The 17,456-nt window shown below is 44.9% G+C and overlaps 1 protein-coding gene and 1 long non-coding RNA gene across 2 annotated transcripts; one reads left to right on the top strand and one right to left on the bottom strand.

Moving 5' to 3' along the window:
* Positions 1-3,585: 3,585 nt before the first annotated feature.
* On the bottom strand, positions 3,586-17,076 carry LOC117818638 (NACHT, LRR and PYD domains-containing protein 12-like). The gene is made up of 11 exons (XM_034691589.1): positions 16,967-17,076; positions 16,604-16,676; positions 12,511-12,718; positions 10,449-12,252; positions 10,188-10,361; positions 8,193-8,366; positions 7,719-7,892; positions 7,244-7,417; positions 6,972-7,145; positions 4,303-4,349; positions 3,586-4,178 (listed from the first exon to the last, which is right to left on the bottom strand). The coding sequence occupies exons 1-11, from the start codon at positions 17,002-17,004 to the stop codon at positions 3,586-3,588; spliced, it is 3,633 nt and encodes a 1,210-aa protein (XP_034547480.1). The 5' UTR covers positions 17,005-17,076.
* Positions 4,678-6,197, top strand: LOC117818396. The gene is made up of 2 exons (XR_004632352.1): positions 4,678-4,781; positions 5,751-6,197. It is a non-coding gene; the product is annotated as an uncharacterized LOC117818396 (long non-coding RNA).
* Positions 17,077-17,456: the final 380 nt, after the last annotated feature.

Here is a 17,456-nt window from a genome sequence, read left to right as displayed (position 1 = left end):
ACAAACTAAACTGCTTCTTTATCTCTCCTTTCTTCCTGATCACAAATGTTTTAAATGAACTTAAAACCTTTGTAGATACTTTATCTTTTAACTGTGAATAGTCAAATGTATTAAGCTGAAAGTATTATATTTATTCCCTTTTTCCAACACATACTTATTTTAAACAGTTTTAATCTTATGAACATTCTCTTGTACATATTATGAACTTTTAATACAACTATTTATTATACTTTTAACATTGGATTTTATGCACTGTAACCTAAATGATTTTGTACAGGGCTACATAAACAAGCTAAATGGATAGCGAGTGCTATTTTGCTCATTTGACAGACGCAATCCTCGGTGCTCCCGGTTAGTACGTCAGCTTTGCGTGCGCTATCAAGTTGGCATGTGTTTTTATACACGCAAACCTTCAGTAGATCGGGCCCTTTGTGATGAAGATTCTGGCCATGATGACTCTATCATGTCAAGCTACATGCAGGATTTCAGATGAGTTTTCTACTCCACAGGAGCTGGAGGACATAGAGCAGCAGATACAGGATCATTTCAATACATTAGAATAGGGTGAAAAGTTCATTTATTCAGCAGTTCAATCCAAAGTGAAATTCATGTATTAAACAGATTCAGTACACACAGAGTGAAATATTTCAAACGTTCATTTATTTTAATTGTGATGATTATACAGTTAATGAAAACCCCAGATTTGGTATCTCATAAGATTACTGTTACAAAGTGAAATATTGCAAACTAATGATGTCACACTCTAATCAGCTGATGAGCTGGAAACACCTGCAAAGGTTTCCTGAGCCTTTAAATGGTCCCTTAGTCTGGGTGAGTCGGGACACTATTATGGGGAAGACTGCTGCCTCGACAGTCATCCAGAAGACGTTCATGGAGGGGAAGCCACAGAAGGTCACTGCTAAAGAAGCTGGCTGTTCATAGAGAGCTGTACTCAAGCATATTACAAGAAAGACTGTCAAACTAAACCCATTCAAGAATTTGAGGAAAGTTCACGAGGAGTGGACTGAGGCTGAAGTCAGGGCATCAAGAGCCACCACACACAGATGTCTTCAGGAAAGAGACTACACCTGCACTCCCATTCTTAATATCAAGACACTCCTGAACCAGAGACAATGTCAGAAGAGTCTACCTGGGCAAAAAAAAAAAAAAAACTAGACGGCTGCAGTAATCCCAAGTCCTCTTTTCAGATGAAAGTTAGCATTTTATTTGTAAAACAAACCCTTGTCCAGAGGACCACAAGAGCCCCTCCCTGGAGCCAGGCCTTCACCAATGGTGCAGGGTCAGGCCCAGCCCAAATAGGTGACATGGGTTCATCTCCCTGTGGGCTCACCACCCGCAGGAGGAGCCAATGGGGTCCGGTGTATTGTGGATTGGGAAGCAGCCACAGGCAAAGACCTTGGCAGTCTGATCCTTGGTTATGGAAACTGGCATTTAGGACATGGCACGTCACCTTTCTGGTGTGGAAGGAACCTGAGTTTGTGCAGGAGGTTGAGAGATACTGGCTAGATATGGTTGGGCTTACCTCAGTGCACAGCTCAGGTTCTGGATCCAACCTTCTCAAGTGGGGTTGGACCCTCTTCTTTTTTGGAGTTGCTCCAGGTGAGAGGCAGAGGACAGGTGAGAGGCAGAGGACAGGTGTGGGCGTCCCTATAGTTCCCAAGCTCTCTGCCTGTGTGTTGGAGTTTTCCCTGGTGAAAGAAGGGTTGTGTCCCGTTGGGGAATGGGTCCTGACTGTTGTTTGTGCTTATGCATCAAATAGCAGTGCAGAGTGCCCACCCTTTTTGGCGTCCTTGGGACGGCTGCTGGAAGGCGTCCCTACTGGGGAGTCCATCGTCCTGCTGGGGAACTTCACTGTCACTTGGGCAATGACTGAGTAACCTGGAGGGGAATGATTGGGAAGAATGGCCTAGCTTATCTGAACCTGAGTGGTGTTCAGTTACTGGACTTCTGTGCAAGTCACAGTTTGTCCATAACGAACACCATGTTCGAACATAAGGGTGTTTGTAAGTGCACGTGGCACCAGGACACCCTAGGTCGCAGATCACTGATCGACTTTGTAGTCATATCGGCTGATCTGCGGCCGTATGTTCTGGGCACTCGGGTGAAGAGAGTAGCAGAGCTGTCAACTGATCACCACCTGGTGGTGAGTTGGATCAGGTGGTTGGAGAGGATGCTGGAGAGACCTGGCAGACCTAAATGGACAGTGCTGGTTTGCTGGGATCCTGTCAGGCTGGTCTTCAACTCCCACCTCCAGCAGAGCTTTGGCCCGGTCCTGAAGGTGGCCGCGCACATGGAGTTCAAATGGACCTTGTTCCATAAATAAAGGATGCCGTCAAGCTAAAGAAGGAGTCCTACAGGGTGTGGTTGGCTTGTGGGACTCCAGAGGCAGCTGACAGCTAAACAACTCTGCAGTAGCATGGATGAGATCTGCCCTGAGTTCCTCAAGGCTCCAGATGTTGAATGGTTGTCCTGGTTGACATGCCTCTGCAACATGGGGACAGTGCCTCTGGAGTGGCAGACTGGTCCCATTGTTAAGAAAGGGGACCAGAGGGTGAGTCGTAATTATAGGGGGATTACACTCCTCAGCTCTCCTGGGAAGGTCTCTTCCAGGGTGCTGAATAGGAGAGTCCTGCTGTTGGTTGAACCTCAGATTCAGGAGGAACAATGTGGTTTTTGTCCTGGCCTTGAAACACTGGACCAGCTCTATACCCTCACAAAGGTGCTGGAGAGGTCATGGGAGTTTGCCCAAAGTCTTATAACTGTGTCCCCCAAGGTATCCTCTGGGGGGAATATGGAGTGGATGGCCTGTCGCTACGGGCCATTCAATCTCTGTATTGTCGGAGCCAGAGTTTGGTTCGCATTGCCGGCAGTAAGGCAAATTTGTTCCCAGTTGGGGTTGGACTCTGTCAGGGCTGCCCTTTGTCACCAGTTCTGTTCATAACTTTAATGGACAGAATTTCTAAGCGCAGCCAAGTGGCGGACAGTGTCTTGTTTGGTGACCTCAGCATCCCATCTCTGCTCTTTGCAGATGATGTGGTCCTATTGGCTTCAGCTCACACTGGGATTGTTTGAAGCCGAATGTGAGGCCATGGTTCTCCATTTGAAAAGCGTGGATTGCCCACTCCAGGTCGGTGGGGAGTTTTTGCCCCATGCGGAGGAGTTTAAGTATGTCATGGTCTTGTTCATGTGTGAAGGGAAAATTGAGCGAGATTGACAGACGGCAGTGATGCGGAAGCTGTACCGGTCTGTTGTGGTGAAGAGAGAGCTGAACCAGGAGTAAAAGCTCTCAACTTACTGGTCAATCTACACTCCACGAGCTGTGTGTGGTGACCAAAGGAAGAAGATCGTGAATACAAGCTGCTGAAATTAGCTTTCTCAGCAGGGTGTCAGGGCTCAACCTTAGAGGTAGGGTCAGGAGCTCAGACATCCAGGAGAAGCTCACAGTTTCATACAGAAACAGTGACATGATCAGTTGATGTTAGTGTGTGTGTGTGTGTGTGTGTGTGTGTGTGTGTGTGTGTGTGTGTGTGTGTGTGTGTGTGTGTGCAGTGGGGAGACTGTTCTTCAGCAGCTGTTTTGTGTGACAAGTGTTTGTGTAGAGAGGAGGAGACTCTCCCTGCTACACAGAAGACACACACACACAGAGGAACCATAAGACCACAACCCAAACCCAGGATACAGAGGTTCAGTGAAGGAGGTGCTGAAGGTGTGGAGGTGGATCAGAGAGTCAGAGGAGACTCTGTAGAAGGACAGAGTGCCAGCAGGACAGTCCACATACACTGCTACTCTGTCAGAGTCGGAGGGCGAGTAGGGAGGGAAGACTGTTTTTAAGTTACCGTGACGGACAGAGTAACCTTCATCAGAGCCAATCAGACTCCAGGACTGATCATTAGATCCAAACACACAGTCATCACTGCCTCCCTTCTTTCTGATTCCTCTGTAACTCACTGATATATAAACCTCTCCTCTCCACTCGACCTCCCAGTAACAGCGACCAGTCAGACCATCTCTGCACAGCAGCTGATTCCAGAAGTCAAATCTGTCTGGATGATCAGGATATGACTGATCCTCTCTCACACGTGTCACCTCCCTGTTGTCTTCAGACAGTCTGAGCCGTCTGTGTGCTGTGTTTGAGTCCAGAGTGAGTTCACAGACATCTGATGGAGAGACAAAGACACAACACAGCAGCAGTTTATCATCAGACACACCTGAAGGCTTTATTCTTTGTTAGCTGACAGTCTGCTGTTTGGTCATCATGAGTCAAACTGATTCCACACTTACACTTCTTCAGTCCAGGTTTTAACCACTGCTCTCCACCATGGTCCACCCTGGAGGAAGAAACACAGTCAGAGTGATGTTCAGTCCAACATGAGTCCTACCTGCTGTTCAACATGAAGCAGTGTTCCTCAGTTTGTCCCTGTGACAGAGAAACAGGCAGAAACTCATCTGAGCCAGCTGTCTCCATCACTCTGTCTCTCAGCTGTCTCTGTCACTTATTGCAGCCATGTTCTCCAAGGCTGATTTATCTGACACTAAACATTGACTGAGAGGAGAGGAGATCTTTGTAATGTAAAATGACATTGGTCTGTGTGAGGAGAGTCATCATAGGCACACATGCCGCAGCTGGAAACCTTCATTTTATTATCTCTATCTATTATTTTAAAAGTTTATGGATTTGTGCTAAGTTCCTGCTGCTGCTGAAATCATCCCATTTCCTGATATGGATGTTTCAAAATAAGGGCACTCCAAAAACATAAAAAGTGAGAACCTTTGTTGTGAAGAATTGTTGGAAATAGTGTTCATTCATCACCCCGAAGTTACATTCAGCTTTTCTAATAATTCTGTGAAGAGCTTACGGTCGCTTCTCTGACTACGAGTCACAGCTCCAGCTTGATTCTACTTCTTTTAACCATCATAAGCTCAAGACAAATGAGTATTCAGTAAAAACTTTAAGCAGGTAGAATACCACGATATGACTATTCTTTTATCACATGAAAATGTATACCCGTATTATCATCACTGGTATATGGCACAGCCCTAGTCTCCACAGTGTTTTTATCAGAAGCTGAAATGTGTGTCTGAAATCAGATCATCTAAGCTGATAGGATGGAAGTGCTTAAATCAGGGACGTCAAACTCATTTCGGTTCAGGGGCCACATACAGCCCAAGTTGATCTGAAGTGGGCCAGACCAGTGAAATCACAACATAATAACCTATAAATAACGACAACTCAAAATTTTCCCTTTGTTTTAGTGCAAAAAGGTACAAGTACATTCTGAAAATGTTCACATTTAATGAGCCATCTTTCTACAAAAACAGCTGTTGAATTATGCAAACAGAAAGTCATCTATTTTCTCACTTTGAGAAAAAAAGTCCCGGTAAAAAAAAAGTGCTGTTCAGGTGCGCTCCCTCAGCGCTATGTTTTTATGCAACCCCCAGAGGACAAATTTGAAATAGTAGTTACTTTTATTGAAAAATTGCAGTTAATGTCTAATCTGTCATTTTTTCACTTTGCAAAGTCGTTCCGCGAGCCGGATTGAAACCTCTGGCGGGCCGGTTTTGGCCCGCTGGCCGCATGTTTGACACCCCTGGCTTAAATGAATACTGTTTGATCTCATTGTTTAACCCAGTTCTGCAGCCAGTCCTTTGAATCCATGTTTCTAACACCTGTAACTTCCTTAGTTCTGTTCATGCTGAGATTCACTTCAATCTATCCTCTTCTTTTTCAGAGTGCAGACTCTGTACAGGACTCTGTACAGAACCCTGTGGACAGAAGAGTGTGTGTGTGTTTCTGAAGGACCGTGATGTGTGTACTTTATGTCTTCAAAATGTCGTCTGCTGAACGTCTGGTGTTAAACGCCACTTTGAGACAGAGCTGGAGAAATCTTCTGAGGAGGAATTCATCAAACGTGCTGTGTGGAGGTCTGGGACTGAAGCTAACAGCCTCCCCCTACCAAAGGCAGCCATACCACTGCTCAGTGCACTGCAGACTATGGAGAGGCGTTCACTGAGGGGGAATATATGAAGGAGGCGTTTCTCTGGAGCTCTGAGGGTTCGATGGCTCACCAAACAAACAGACAATCAAATCAAGAAGAGAAGACATTCCAATGTCAGCCAGGAGTGCTGATGTTTGCCTCTATGGACCAATAAAAGAACAGATCTGTTGGAGAGTTGAACTTTGGTGTGGTTTCATCATTCAACTAGATGTTAACCTTCATCTAGAAATTGCACACTGAGGAACAAGAACATTTCAAAATGTCTCTTCATATTTTAAAGGTTTCCAGCTCCTGCCCTTAAAAACATCATCAACCACTTCCTCCTTTGAGAGGAGAGGCAATGGGACCAGGGAGTTTCTGCAGTTCAGGACAACGTGACAGCTTTCAGGAGAACACTGAAAGTTGCTGTTTAGAGGAGCAATTAGATTGTAAGACAAGTGTACAGTTAGGAGAGCAGTACATTTCAGATCCAGTAAATACGCTCTCCTGGAGATTAGCTCTGTATATTACTACAAATGTTTAATAGTTATGATGCTCTGATGATAGTGTACTACATGATGACATGTTGAAAAAAAAAACAAAAGAACTATCAGAGGACATTTTACAGAGACGTAAGGTGTCAACACTGATGAGAGTCCTCATGTATCTTAATTCACAACCTTTACTATCCATGCTGACAGAGAAGCTGGTTCAGTCGGCCTCTTAATTCTTTCTAAACGTAGTAACTGTCAGAAATCAGATGAGTTTAAACGTCATTTTAAGAAGACAGGGCAGCTGTAGGTTACCTTATCAATCAGCTGATCGTCAAAGATTATCAGTTCATTGACATCTAGTGAGAGTCTGAGTCGGGCCCAATCACTGCTCTTAAAGAATTAAACTAAACAAGATGTGTTTCAGTGAATGAGATGTTTTCTTCTGCACATTCAGTGTTTGAGTTCTTGTGGTCTGTTATACCTCAGTGTATCCAGTCTGCAGAGCGGGTCCTCCAGACCAGCAGACAGAAGCTCCAGTCCCGTGTCTCCTGGATGGTTGTAGCTCAGGTCCAGCTCTCTAAGGTGGGAGGGGTTGGAGCTCAGAGCCGAGGCCAGAGAAGCACAGCCTTCATCTGTGATCAGACATCCTGACAGCCTGGAGTTTGGGAAAAATATCATAGAATAAGCAAAATTCTACTAATTATTACTATTTCTAAACATATAAGCTGATGCATGATGAGCAGGAAACCTGACCTGAGAGTATCCAGTTTACAGTTTACACTCTCCAGTCCTGCAGACAGCAGCATCACTCCTGAATCCTGCAGGTCGTTGTTACTCAGGTCAAGTTCTCTCAGACTGGTGGTCTGTGAGGTGAGGACTGAGGACAGAGCTCCACAGCTTCTCTCTGACAGGTTACATCTATTAAACCTGAAATACATGGACATTGGACAAACATGCTCCTTAATTTAGGAAGAAATCAAAGTAATGTTCAGTTTTATTCCAATTTTTCCAACAAAGCATTATTGGCTCTTTCATGCAGTTCTGTGGTAATGTTTTTTGTCAAACGGCCTTAATAGAGCCTGACTGAATTGTGTGTTCCCTCTGAAATGTCCTCACTGATGACCTGAAAAATATCAGGATCATGAGATTTTTAATCTTGATGTCAGCTACAAATAGTTAAGGTAATGGCTGTGAGAGAGGGGCTCTTTACAATCAGTCTCAAACGGACCTGAGAGTTTCCAGTTTACAGTGAGGACTCTTCAGTCCAGCAGACAGCAGGTCCAGTCCTGAATCCTTCAGGTCGTTGTTACTCAGGTCCAGCTCTCTCAGACTGGAGGACTGTGAGCTGAGGACTGAGGACAGAGCTTCACAGCTTCTCTCTGACAGGTTACATCCAGTAAACCTGAATGACACCGACATTTGACAAAAATGCTCTATTATTCAGAAGAAATCAAAGACATGTATAGTAATATTCAAGCTTGTCCAACATAGTATTATTGGCTCTTTGATGCAGTTCTCTGTGAATGTTTTTTGTCAAACAGCCTTAATAGAGCCTGACTGAATTTGTTGTTCCCTCTGACATGTCCTCACTGATGACTGAGAAACAGCAGCGTTATGAGAGGTGTTCATTCTCATGTCAGCTACAAATAGTTAAGGTAATGGCTGTGAGAGAGTGACACTCTACAATCAGTCTCAGACTGACCTGAGAGTTTCCAGTTTACAGTGAGGACTCTTCAGTCTTGCAGACAGCAGCTTTACTCCTGCATCCTTCAGGTCATTGTTACTCAGGTCCAGCTCTCTCAGAATGGAGGACTGTGAGCTGAGGACTGAGGACAGAGCTTCACAGCTTCTCTTTGAAAGGTTACATCCAGTGATCCTGAAAGATATGTGAACATTTGACAAAAATGCTCTCATTTTAAGGACATGAATGCCAAGGAATTCATTGTTCCCACTTGTTTATTCTTCGACTAATAATTTGTATCCCTATGATGGAGCTTTCATGACCAACAACATTTCAAAAAACACAGCAAAATTTCACATTTCACAACAACATTTCACAACAGGGAAAGGATATAGACAGCAGTTCTTGTAAGTGATTGGACAGGACCCGACAGCTCGACGTCATTTCCTGTTTCTATAACAACCTCTCATATGAGTCCCTGCATTAATTTTAAACTGCGCGCTTACACACACACATACGTGAACATATGAACACAGCAGACCGTCATATGGCAAAATATATATTTCCAGATGAAGCACAGTTAAAACAAACGTGACCAGCTTGGACTGAATGAATGTGGGAGGATTGCACAGTTTAGTGGACCTGCGCTCGACAATGCAGTCTGGAGGAGTCGAGTGCAGATCCACTGAACTTTCAGCACAGAACGCCTAGTCAGAAGTTGATCAAATAAATATAAAATTGCGTATTGTTCAGTTCATAGGGCGTACCGAACCGCGACCACTGTATCAAATGGTTCAATACAGATACACGTATTGTTGCACCCCTAATATATATATATATATATAGTGTGGCATCACAAGGGGACAAGTTGTGGATGGGTGCTATGTAATCCATGGGCTGTTTCCGAAACGGCCTGCTACATACTGCTTACTAATGTAGTAGGCAGTAGGTATTGCCTACTACATACTGCGTTTGAATTTAGTCTGTAGTATGACTGTTCTGTCCGATCTGTCATGCAGCATGCTGAGCCAGACTTCGCTGGATTTCCGGTTTCGGAAAGCGGAATTAAACAACGGCGAAGCCGATAAATAAAATGCTTATTTAGCATCCATCCATGGTTTATATGTAATTTGATAACTTTCACAGCATCCAAAAACAGATTTCCTCCCGTCAAAAAATGAGGAAAAAGAAAAAGCAGAACGAGCGCTATGCATTATGGGAAACAGTACGCGAGGCAGACTGGTCCGATGCATACTGAGATATTTTCCCGTATCAGTAGACATCCGGGGAGTTTTGGCTTACTGCAGATTTTGCTCTTGTTCACATACTACTTACTACATACTGAATTTTGGACATATCAGTATGTACTGCTAGTATAGTAGGCGATTTCGGAAACAGCCCATGACTATCAGCAACCAGACAAAATGGCCGCCAGTAAGCACACTACAACTCCCAGCAGCCACCACTCCCTGGACAGCTGCAGGTGCTTAAGAGCCTTGATTAAGGCAGGACAAAGGAGCTGGAAGTCAGTCTGGGAGAGGAGAGCACACGGCTGGGAGAGGAGAAAGAGCACTGGGAACTGAGCAAAGGGAAGTGACTGAAAGGAACCCGTTTTTGATAACAGAGACTTTAAGTTGAACTGGACAATTTTTTTGATTACTTTTAAAAGGAAATCTTTTCTCCTCCGGGATGTTTTAAGTTAACGTTGAGACCTTGTTTGAAGATTACCTGAGTTAACTTTATTTTGTGATTGCACCTGTGGTTAAATAAACCCCTCCTTTTGTTGAACCTGACCTGAGACTGTTTTTGGATTGTTTTTACACTTTCCCACCTCTTACCACTCTAGAAACCTCTCATGATGTCACAATAAATATATATATATATATATATATATATATATATATATATATGTATGTATGTATGTATGTATGTATGTATGTGTATATATATACACACACACACACATATATCAGAGAGAGAGAGAGTGTAACACTTGACAATCAGTGTCAAACTGACCTGAGAGTTTCCAGTTTACAGTGAGGACTCTTCAGTCCTGCAGACAGCGATTTTACTCCTGAATCCTTCAGGTCGTTGTTACTCAGGTCCAGCTCTCTCAGACTGGAGGACTGTGAGCTGAGGACTGAGGACAGAGCTTCATAGCTTCTCTCTGACAGGTTACATCCACTCAGCCTGAAGAAGATGATGAGAACAAACAAATGGTTTCAGTTGTCATGAACAGAATTAATTCTACTTCAAATGTCTCACTCATGAACTCACACAGCTTTGTTGGAGGCTTTGATCGCTGGCAGCAGCCTCAGAAGAGCCTCCTCTGAAGCAGAGTATTTCTTCAGGTCAAACACGTCCAGATCTTTCTCTGAGGACAGTAAGATGAAGACCAGAGCTGACCACTGAGCAGGAGACAGTTTCTCTGTGGAGAGACGTCCTGATCTCAGGGACCGTTGGATCTGCTCCACTAGAGAACGATCATTCAGTTCATTCAGACAGTGGAACAGGTTGATGTTTCTCTCTGCAGACAGATCCTCACTGATCTTCATTTTGATGTACTGGACTGTTTCCTGATTGGTTTGTGAGCTACTTCCTGTCTGTGTCAGCAGACCTTTCAGGAGAGTCTGATTGGTCTGCAGTGAAAGACCTAGGAGGAACCGCAGGAACAAGTCCAGGTGTCCGTTTGGACTCTGTAAGGCCTGGTCCACAGCACTCTGATGGAGACGTTTCAGTTTAGGTTTGTGTCTAAAGATTTTAGAGATCAGGGACGTTGGTTGTTTTTCTTCCATCAGGTTGAGTCCAGACTTGGTGAAGGTCAGATGGACATGAAGAGCAGCCAGAAACTCCTGAACGCTCAGGTGGATGAAGCAGAACACCTGGTCCTGGTACAGTCCTCTCTCCTCTCTAAAGATCTGTGTGAACACTCCTGAGTACATTGAGGCTGCTCTGATATCGATGTCACATTCTGTCAGGTCGGACTCATAGAAGATCAGGTTTCCTTTCTGCAGCTGCTCAAAAGCCAGTTTTCCCAGAGACTGGATCATCTCCCTGCTCTCTGGACTCCAGAGTGGATCAGTCTCAGCTCCTCCATCATACTTGATGCTCTTCAGTTTGGACTGGACCACCAGGAAGTGGATGTACATCTGAGTCAGGGTCTTGGGTAGCTCTCCTCCTTCTCTGGTCTTCAGCACATCCTCCAGAACTGTAGCAGTGATCCAGCAGAAGACCGGGATGTGGCACATGATGTGGAGGCTTCTGGATGTCTTGATGTGGGAGATGATTGTGCTGGCCTGCTCCTCATCTCTGAACCTCTTCGTGAAGTACTCCTCCTTCTGAGGGTCAGTGAACCCTCTGACCTCTGTCACCATGTCAACACACTCGGGAGGGATCTGATTGGCTGCTGCAGGTCTTGTGGTGATCCAGAGGCGAGCAGAGGGGAGCAGGTTCCCCTTGATGAGGTTTGTGAGCAGCACATCCACTGAGGTGGACTCTGTAACATCAGTCAGGATCTGATTGTTGTGGAAGTCCAGAGGAAGTCGACACTCGTCCAGACCGTCAAAGATGAACACAACCTGGATCTCTTCAAACCTGCAGAGTCCTGCTTCTCTGGTTGGATTAAAGAAGTGATGAACAAGTTCCACCAAGCTGAACTTTCTCTCTCTCAGCACATTCAGCTCTCTGAAGGTGAAGGGGAATGTGAACTGGATGTCCTGGTGGTCTTTGTGTTCAGCCCAGTCCAGAGTGAACTTTTGTGTTAAGACTGTTTTCCCGATGCCAGCCACTCCCTTTGTGAGCACTGCTCTGATTGGTTCAACTCTTCCAGGTGAGCTTTTAAAGATTTCTTCTTGTCTGATGGTGGTCTCTGGTCTGTGTGGGGTCCTGGATGCTGCTTCAATCTGTCGGACCTCATGTTCAGCATTGACCTCTCCAGTCCCTCCCTCTGTGATGTAGAGCTCTGTGTAGATCTGGTTCAGGAGGGTTGGGTTTCCTGCTTTAGCAATCCCCTCAAACACACACTGGAACTTCTCCTTCAGGTGAGACTTCAGTTTACGTCTGCACTCTGCAGCAACAGTTCCTGAAAGAACAAAAGAGAAATGTGATGAATGATCTGAAGCTACTATCAGTCTGATGAATTTACACTTTCAGACATCAGGATGGATTTGATTTTCCTCCTCTCTGAAATCTCTTCATCAGCTGTGAACACTTTCTCACAGCTCATAGATGTGATACAAATGTGTGCATCATATTAACAGCAGAGTTTGAAATGTAAACCTCTCCCATGTTGTCTCCATTTCCTCTCTCCATCATGTTAAATGTGTTCAAATCCTCTTACTGCTCTGCAGACAGTCAGCCAGCTCCTCCTGCTTCATTCTCCTCAGGAAGTGCAGAGTGATCTCCAGAAAGGACTCTCTACTCCTCCTCTGCTCTTCATCCTCATCCTCCCTCTGACTCTCTAAGCATTCTGGGTAATCTGGACTCAGAGCTCTCTGGATCTCCTTCAGCTCGGTCTTTACAAAACTGATGATGTTCTCCTGGAGCAGCTGGAGCAGAACAAAATAGAACATCAGATCATTTGTGACAGAAAGCGAGCCTGCTAGTCTGCAGAGTCCAGCATGGAGACTGGGCCACAATGCTGCTTCAGGACTTAGTCTGTGTATGGTCCTGTCTTCTACAAATCAAGTAGCTATGAAATGAACTTTATGTTGGAGAAATCTCAGAAACACTTTACATGATCCTACAAATGTTCGATTGAATTACTGTTTAATTCATGATGAAGTAATGATGACTCATGATTCATTTCTTTATGAATTGATAAGGGGTGCATTATTAATTCCTGTTGTTCACCAGGAACTAATGATCCTTTGACTTTGACTTCATCCCTCCATCCATTTACTTCCGCTTATCCGGGGTCGGGTCACGGAGGCAACAGTCCAAGAAGATCAACCAAGATATCCCTCTCAACGGCAACATTTTCCAGCTCCTCCCAGAACAAAGGGAGGCGATTGGGAGGCAGCCTTATCAAATGCTGAATTGCCTCAACTGACTCCATTCGATGTGAAGGAGCAGCGGCTCTACTCCGAGCTCCCTCCTGATGTCTGAGCTCCTGACCCTCTCTCTAAGGCCGAGGCCAGACACCCTTCAGAGGAAACTCATTTCAGTCGCTTGTATCCGAGATCTTATTCTTCCGGTCAAGACCCACAGCACATGACCATATGTGAGGGTTGGAACGTAGACTGACTGGTAAATTGAAAGCTTTGCCTTCCAGCTCAGCTCCCTCCTCCCTTCAACAGTCCAGTACAACACCCTCATAACTGCTGACGCTGCACTAATCCGCCTGTCGATCTCACGCTCCATTTTACCCTCACCCACGAATCCCTGAGATACTTAAACTCCCTCACTTGGGGCAAAGACTCGCTCCCCACCGAGAGAGAGCAATCCAACGTGTTCCGGCAGAGAACCAGAGTTGGAGGTACTGACTCTCATCCTAGCTGCTCATCTGCAAACTACCCAAATGCCTGCTGAAAGTCCAAGCTCGAAGAAGCCACATCATCTGCAAAAAGCAGAGACAGAGGTCCCCAAACTGGAGACCCTTCTTCCCCGGTTGCACCTTATGATGCTGTCCATGAAAATTACACACAGGATCAGTGACAAGGGGCAACCCTGGTGGAGGCCAACATGCACTGAGAACGTGCCAGACTTTGTGCCAAGTATGCGGACACAGCTCTCACTTTGGTCCCACAGAGATCAGATAGCTAACAGCCCCCGCACCCCATACTCCCGCAGAATCTCCCACAAGACCTTCTGCGGAACACAATCAAACCACATTGTTCCCCCTATATTCGAGGTTCGACATTTGGCCGAAGCCTCCTTTCCAGCACCCTGGAGATAACTTTTCTCAGGAGGCTGAGAAGTGTGATACCCAAATAATTGGAGCACACTCTCCGATCCCCCTTTTTAAAAATGGAAACCACCACCCGATCTGCCACTCCACAGGCACTGTCCTAGACCTCCACGTGACATTGAAGAGGCATGTCAGCCAAGGCAACCCAACAATGTCCAGAGCCGTCAGCATCTGAATCTCATCCACCCACAGCACCATGCCACTGAGGAACTTCTCGATTACCTCAGCGACCTCCAAGAATATTGACGAGGCTTCCCCTGGGTCTTCAGACTCTGCCTCCTCAGAGGAACAAGTGTCGGCTGGATTTAGGAGTTCCTCAAAGTTTTCCTTCCACTGCCTGCTGATTTCCCCTGTCTTGGTCAGTTATCCACCCCAGCTGAGAACAGCCTGGGTCCAGCCCTGCTTTCACTTTCTGAGCTGCCTGCCGGAATGTCAGAACTTCCTTGAGGCCAACCGAAAGTCCTCCTCCATGGCCTCCCCAAACTCCTCCCACACCCGAATTTTTGCTTCCGTGACCACCAATGCTGCACCCCTCCTAGCCACCTGGTAGCTGTCGGCTGCTTCCAGAGACCCCTGGGCCAGAAATGCTTGAAAGGCCTCCTTCTTTAGCCTGACAGCTTCCCTCACCAGGTTTTAGGGTAGCCGCCATGACAGGCCACAACTTCTAGCAACTGCTTTCACAATGGAGGCCTTGAACATGATCCATTCAGATTCCATGTACCCAATCTCCTCCAGGATGCACATGAAGTCCTTCTGGAGGTGGGAGTTGAAGAACAGGGGACAGGTGCCTCCACCCGTTGTTCCCAGTTTACCTGCACTACAGGTTAGGGTTTAGCAGGTCTGTCAGGCAGCCTCCCCTGCCATCAGATCAAATCAACATCAGGTGGTGATCTGTTGACAGCTCTGCTTCTCTCTTTACCCGAGTGTCCAAGACATACAGCTGCAGATTAGATAACACGACTACAAAATCGATCATCGATCCTTGGCCTCAGGGGTCTGGTACCAAATACACATATGAACCAACCTATGTTCTAACATTGTGTTCATTATGGACAGATCATGACTAGCACAGAAGTCCAGTAACAGAAAACCACTCAAGTTCCTCCCAGTCACCCCTCTCCAGGTGTCTCCACTATTGCCCATGTGGGCGTTAAAGTCTCAGAATAACAGTTGAGTCCCAAGCTGGGATCCTTTCCAGAACCCCATATAGAGACTCCAAGAAGGCTGTTTACTCCAAACTGCCATTTGGTGCACATGCACAAATCACAGTCGGAGCCTTCCTCCCCATGACCTTAAGTAGCAAGGCGGAGACCCTCTCGTTCTCCAACATTGAGGTGCTCAGCCGGGGGCATCAGATCCAGGACCAGCAGTAGAGCTGCAGTCATGTTTACAGAGGAGAACAGTATCACTACAGTCACGACACGGAACACGTTGGACTCGGAGCAAGCTAGGAGGATAGCTGGTCAAGCAGCACTTAATTGAGGAGTCGACCGGCAATACCAATACCTTTTTTCATGGAATTGATTTTGGAAGGATACACATTGCTGTTTCTACAGTAAACTTTGTTATTAACGTTATTGTCAAACTCTGTCTTTAACTACTCAGCTCAACTAGCTAACTGTAACCACTTTAGTTAGCAAAATGTTAACTTTAACACAAAGTCAATTTCCCAATATTACATCAAATATTTTTTACAAAACTTGTAAACATATTTCCCAGTAAGCTTGTGTATGAATTGAAGTTATTTGTTTGTTTGGCTAACTGAAATACTGCGTTAGTCTCTAGTTTATATCTGAAGTTAATGTTAGCTTAAAACTCTAATTTTGCTAATCCATGCTGATATATAGAGCAGAAATGTACTAATTACAGCATTTTTTCACATGTACATGAATGGTCACATTTATTTCTCCATCTTTCTCCAGAGGTAATAAGCTGTGGATAAAGATGTGTCTGATGAATTGGAAGATTTGTGTTTTCAGACTCCAGCACAGAGGAGAATAGAGACAAGTTAGCTTAAGTGAATTCTAATTTTGTTCAATATGTTCCAACATCAAATCTTTCACTTTAAGTGGTAATCACATGATTAAAACTGTATTGTTTTAAGTTTCTCACCATGACGACTTAAATTTCATGACAGAAGTTAAAGTTGGGAATTGCAGTTCCATGAGAAGAACGATGAAAAAAAAAAGCAAAAGGATTACTGGAATGAACAAAAGATAGAGCCTGATTCATTAAAATCTCAATATTGTAAGCACTGTCGCAGCCTTTGTTTCAAGCCCCTTATCAACGTATGGGAACATTTGAATGTGTGTGTGTGTGTGTGTGTGTGTGTGTGTGTGTGTGTGTGTGTGTATATATATGTATTGTGCTCAATGTCAGACTTCATTCCATCAGCCAAACACTGAGTGTAAAGATAATTCAGGCAGAGATGATGTTTGCAGTGTAATCAGGAAACAGAAACATCCAAACAGAATGAGTGTGTGCTCTGATTCTCAGGAGGAACTGTGTTTGTACATATACTCACCATCAATATGGAGTCCAGCTGTTCTTGATGCTGCTGGGCAGACTGACCAATGGGAGCCTCTGATCTCTGAACTCTGTGGAACAAATATAATATCATCTAGTGCATATAATATAATGACACACAGTGTTGATGTGATAGATTGTATGTAGTGGATCCTGGTAGAAACACTGCTGGACCCTCCTACAAACACAGGACACACATGAAGATACTACATGCTGAGTACAGTTCTTTCTGCCTCCAATCCTGTTTACTGGATCCTGATAAATACACGAGTGACAAAGGTTCACCTTCACAGAGAAAACACCAACCACAGTTACAAATGTTTCACACACAACAACAGGAAGTTCACTTAAAGAGTCTTACCTTTCTTCAGCACTCATCTCTACAGATTTGAACTCCATTGGTTCATATATAGACTGTTCACTCTTTCAGGACACGCAGCTGGGTCCAGGTTGGGGACATACTGGTCTCTGATGTTGGACTCTGACAGAATCACAAACCCTGATGAACAAACATGAATTCTGAAAATCTTCCAAGTCTGAGTGCTCCTGAAATTTACTACAAGCTTTTCTAATGTTTGATTCTGATAAAAACAAAGTGTCATTCCTGCTTATTCCACCGGATGGAGCCACATTGATTGTGATCCTTTATTTCTCTGCTTTCTAACTGATCTTCCGGCTGTGTAAGATGCTTGATTCTGATTGGTCAAAACCCCTTGACGACGGTTATTAACTTTCACTAACATGAGCAACACCAGAGACAAACTGATCACACGTCATGTCAAATCAATCCACGGAAAAGAGTTCAGACGCATTTAGCTTCTGCTTGTTGACACCATAGACCGTAAGGTGAG

Source organism: Notolabrus celidotus, chromosome 9 (genome assembly GCF_009762535.1).
Source record: "Notolabrus celidotus isolate fNotCel1 chromosome 9, fNotCel1.pri, whole genome shotgun sequence".
Taxonomy (NCBI): Eukaryota; Metazoa; Chordata; class Actinopteri; order Labriformes; family Labridae; genus Notolabrus; species Notolabrus celidotus.
This window is presented reverse-complemented; position numbering and strand designations above follow the sequence as displayed.

What these genes read in the sequence shown, in the direction of transcription:
- LOC117818638 (XM_034691589.1), bottom strand. Translation starts at nt 17,004, where the DNA reads ATGGAGTTCAAATCTGTAGAGATGAGTGCTGAAGAAAG. An exon ending in GAGATGAGTGCTGAAGAAAG is followed by an intron (nt 16,677 to 16,966) that starts GTAAGACTCTTT and finishes TTTGTTCCACAG; the next exon opens with AGTTCAGAGATCAGAGGCTC. An exon ending in TGTAAACTGGAAACTCTCAG is followed by an intron (nt 8,367 to 10,187) that starts GTCAGTTTGACA and finishes CATATCTTTCAG; the next exon opens with GATCACTGGATGTAACCTTT.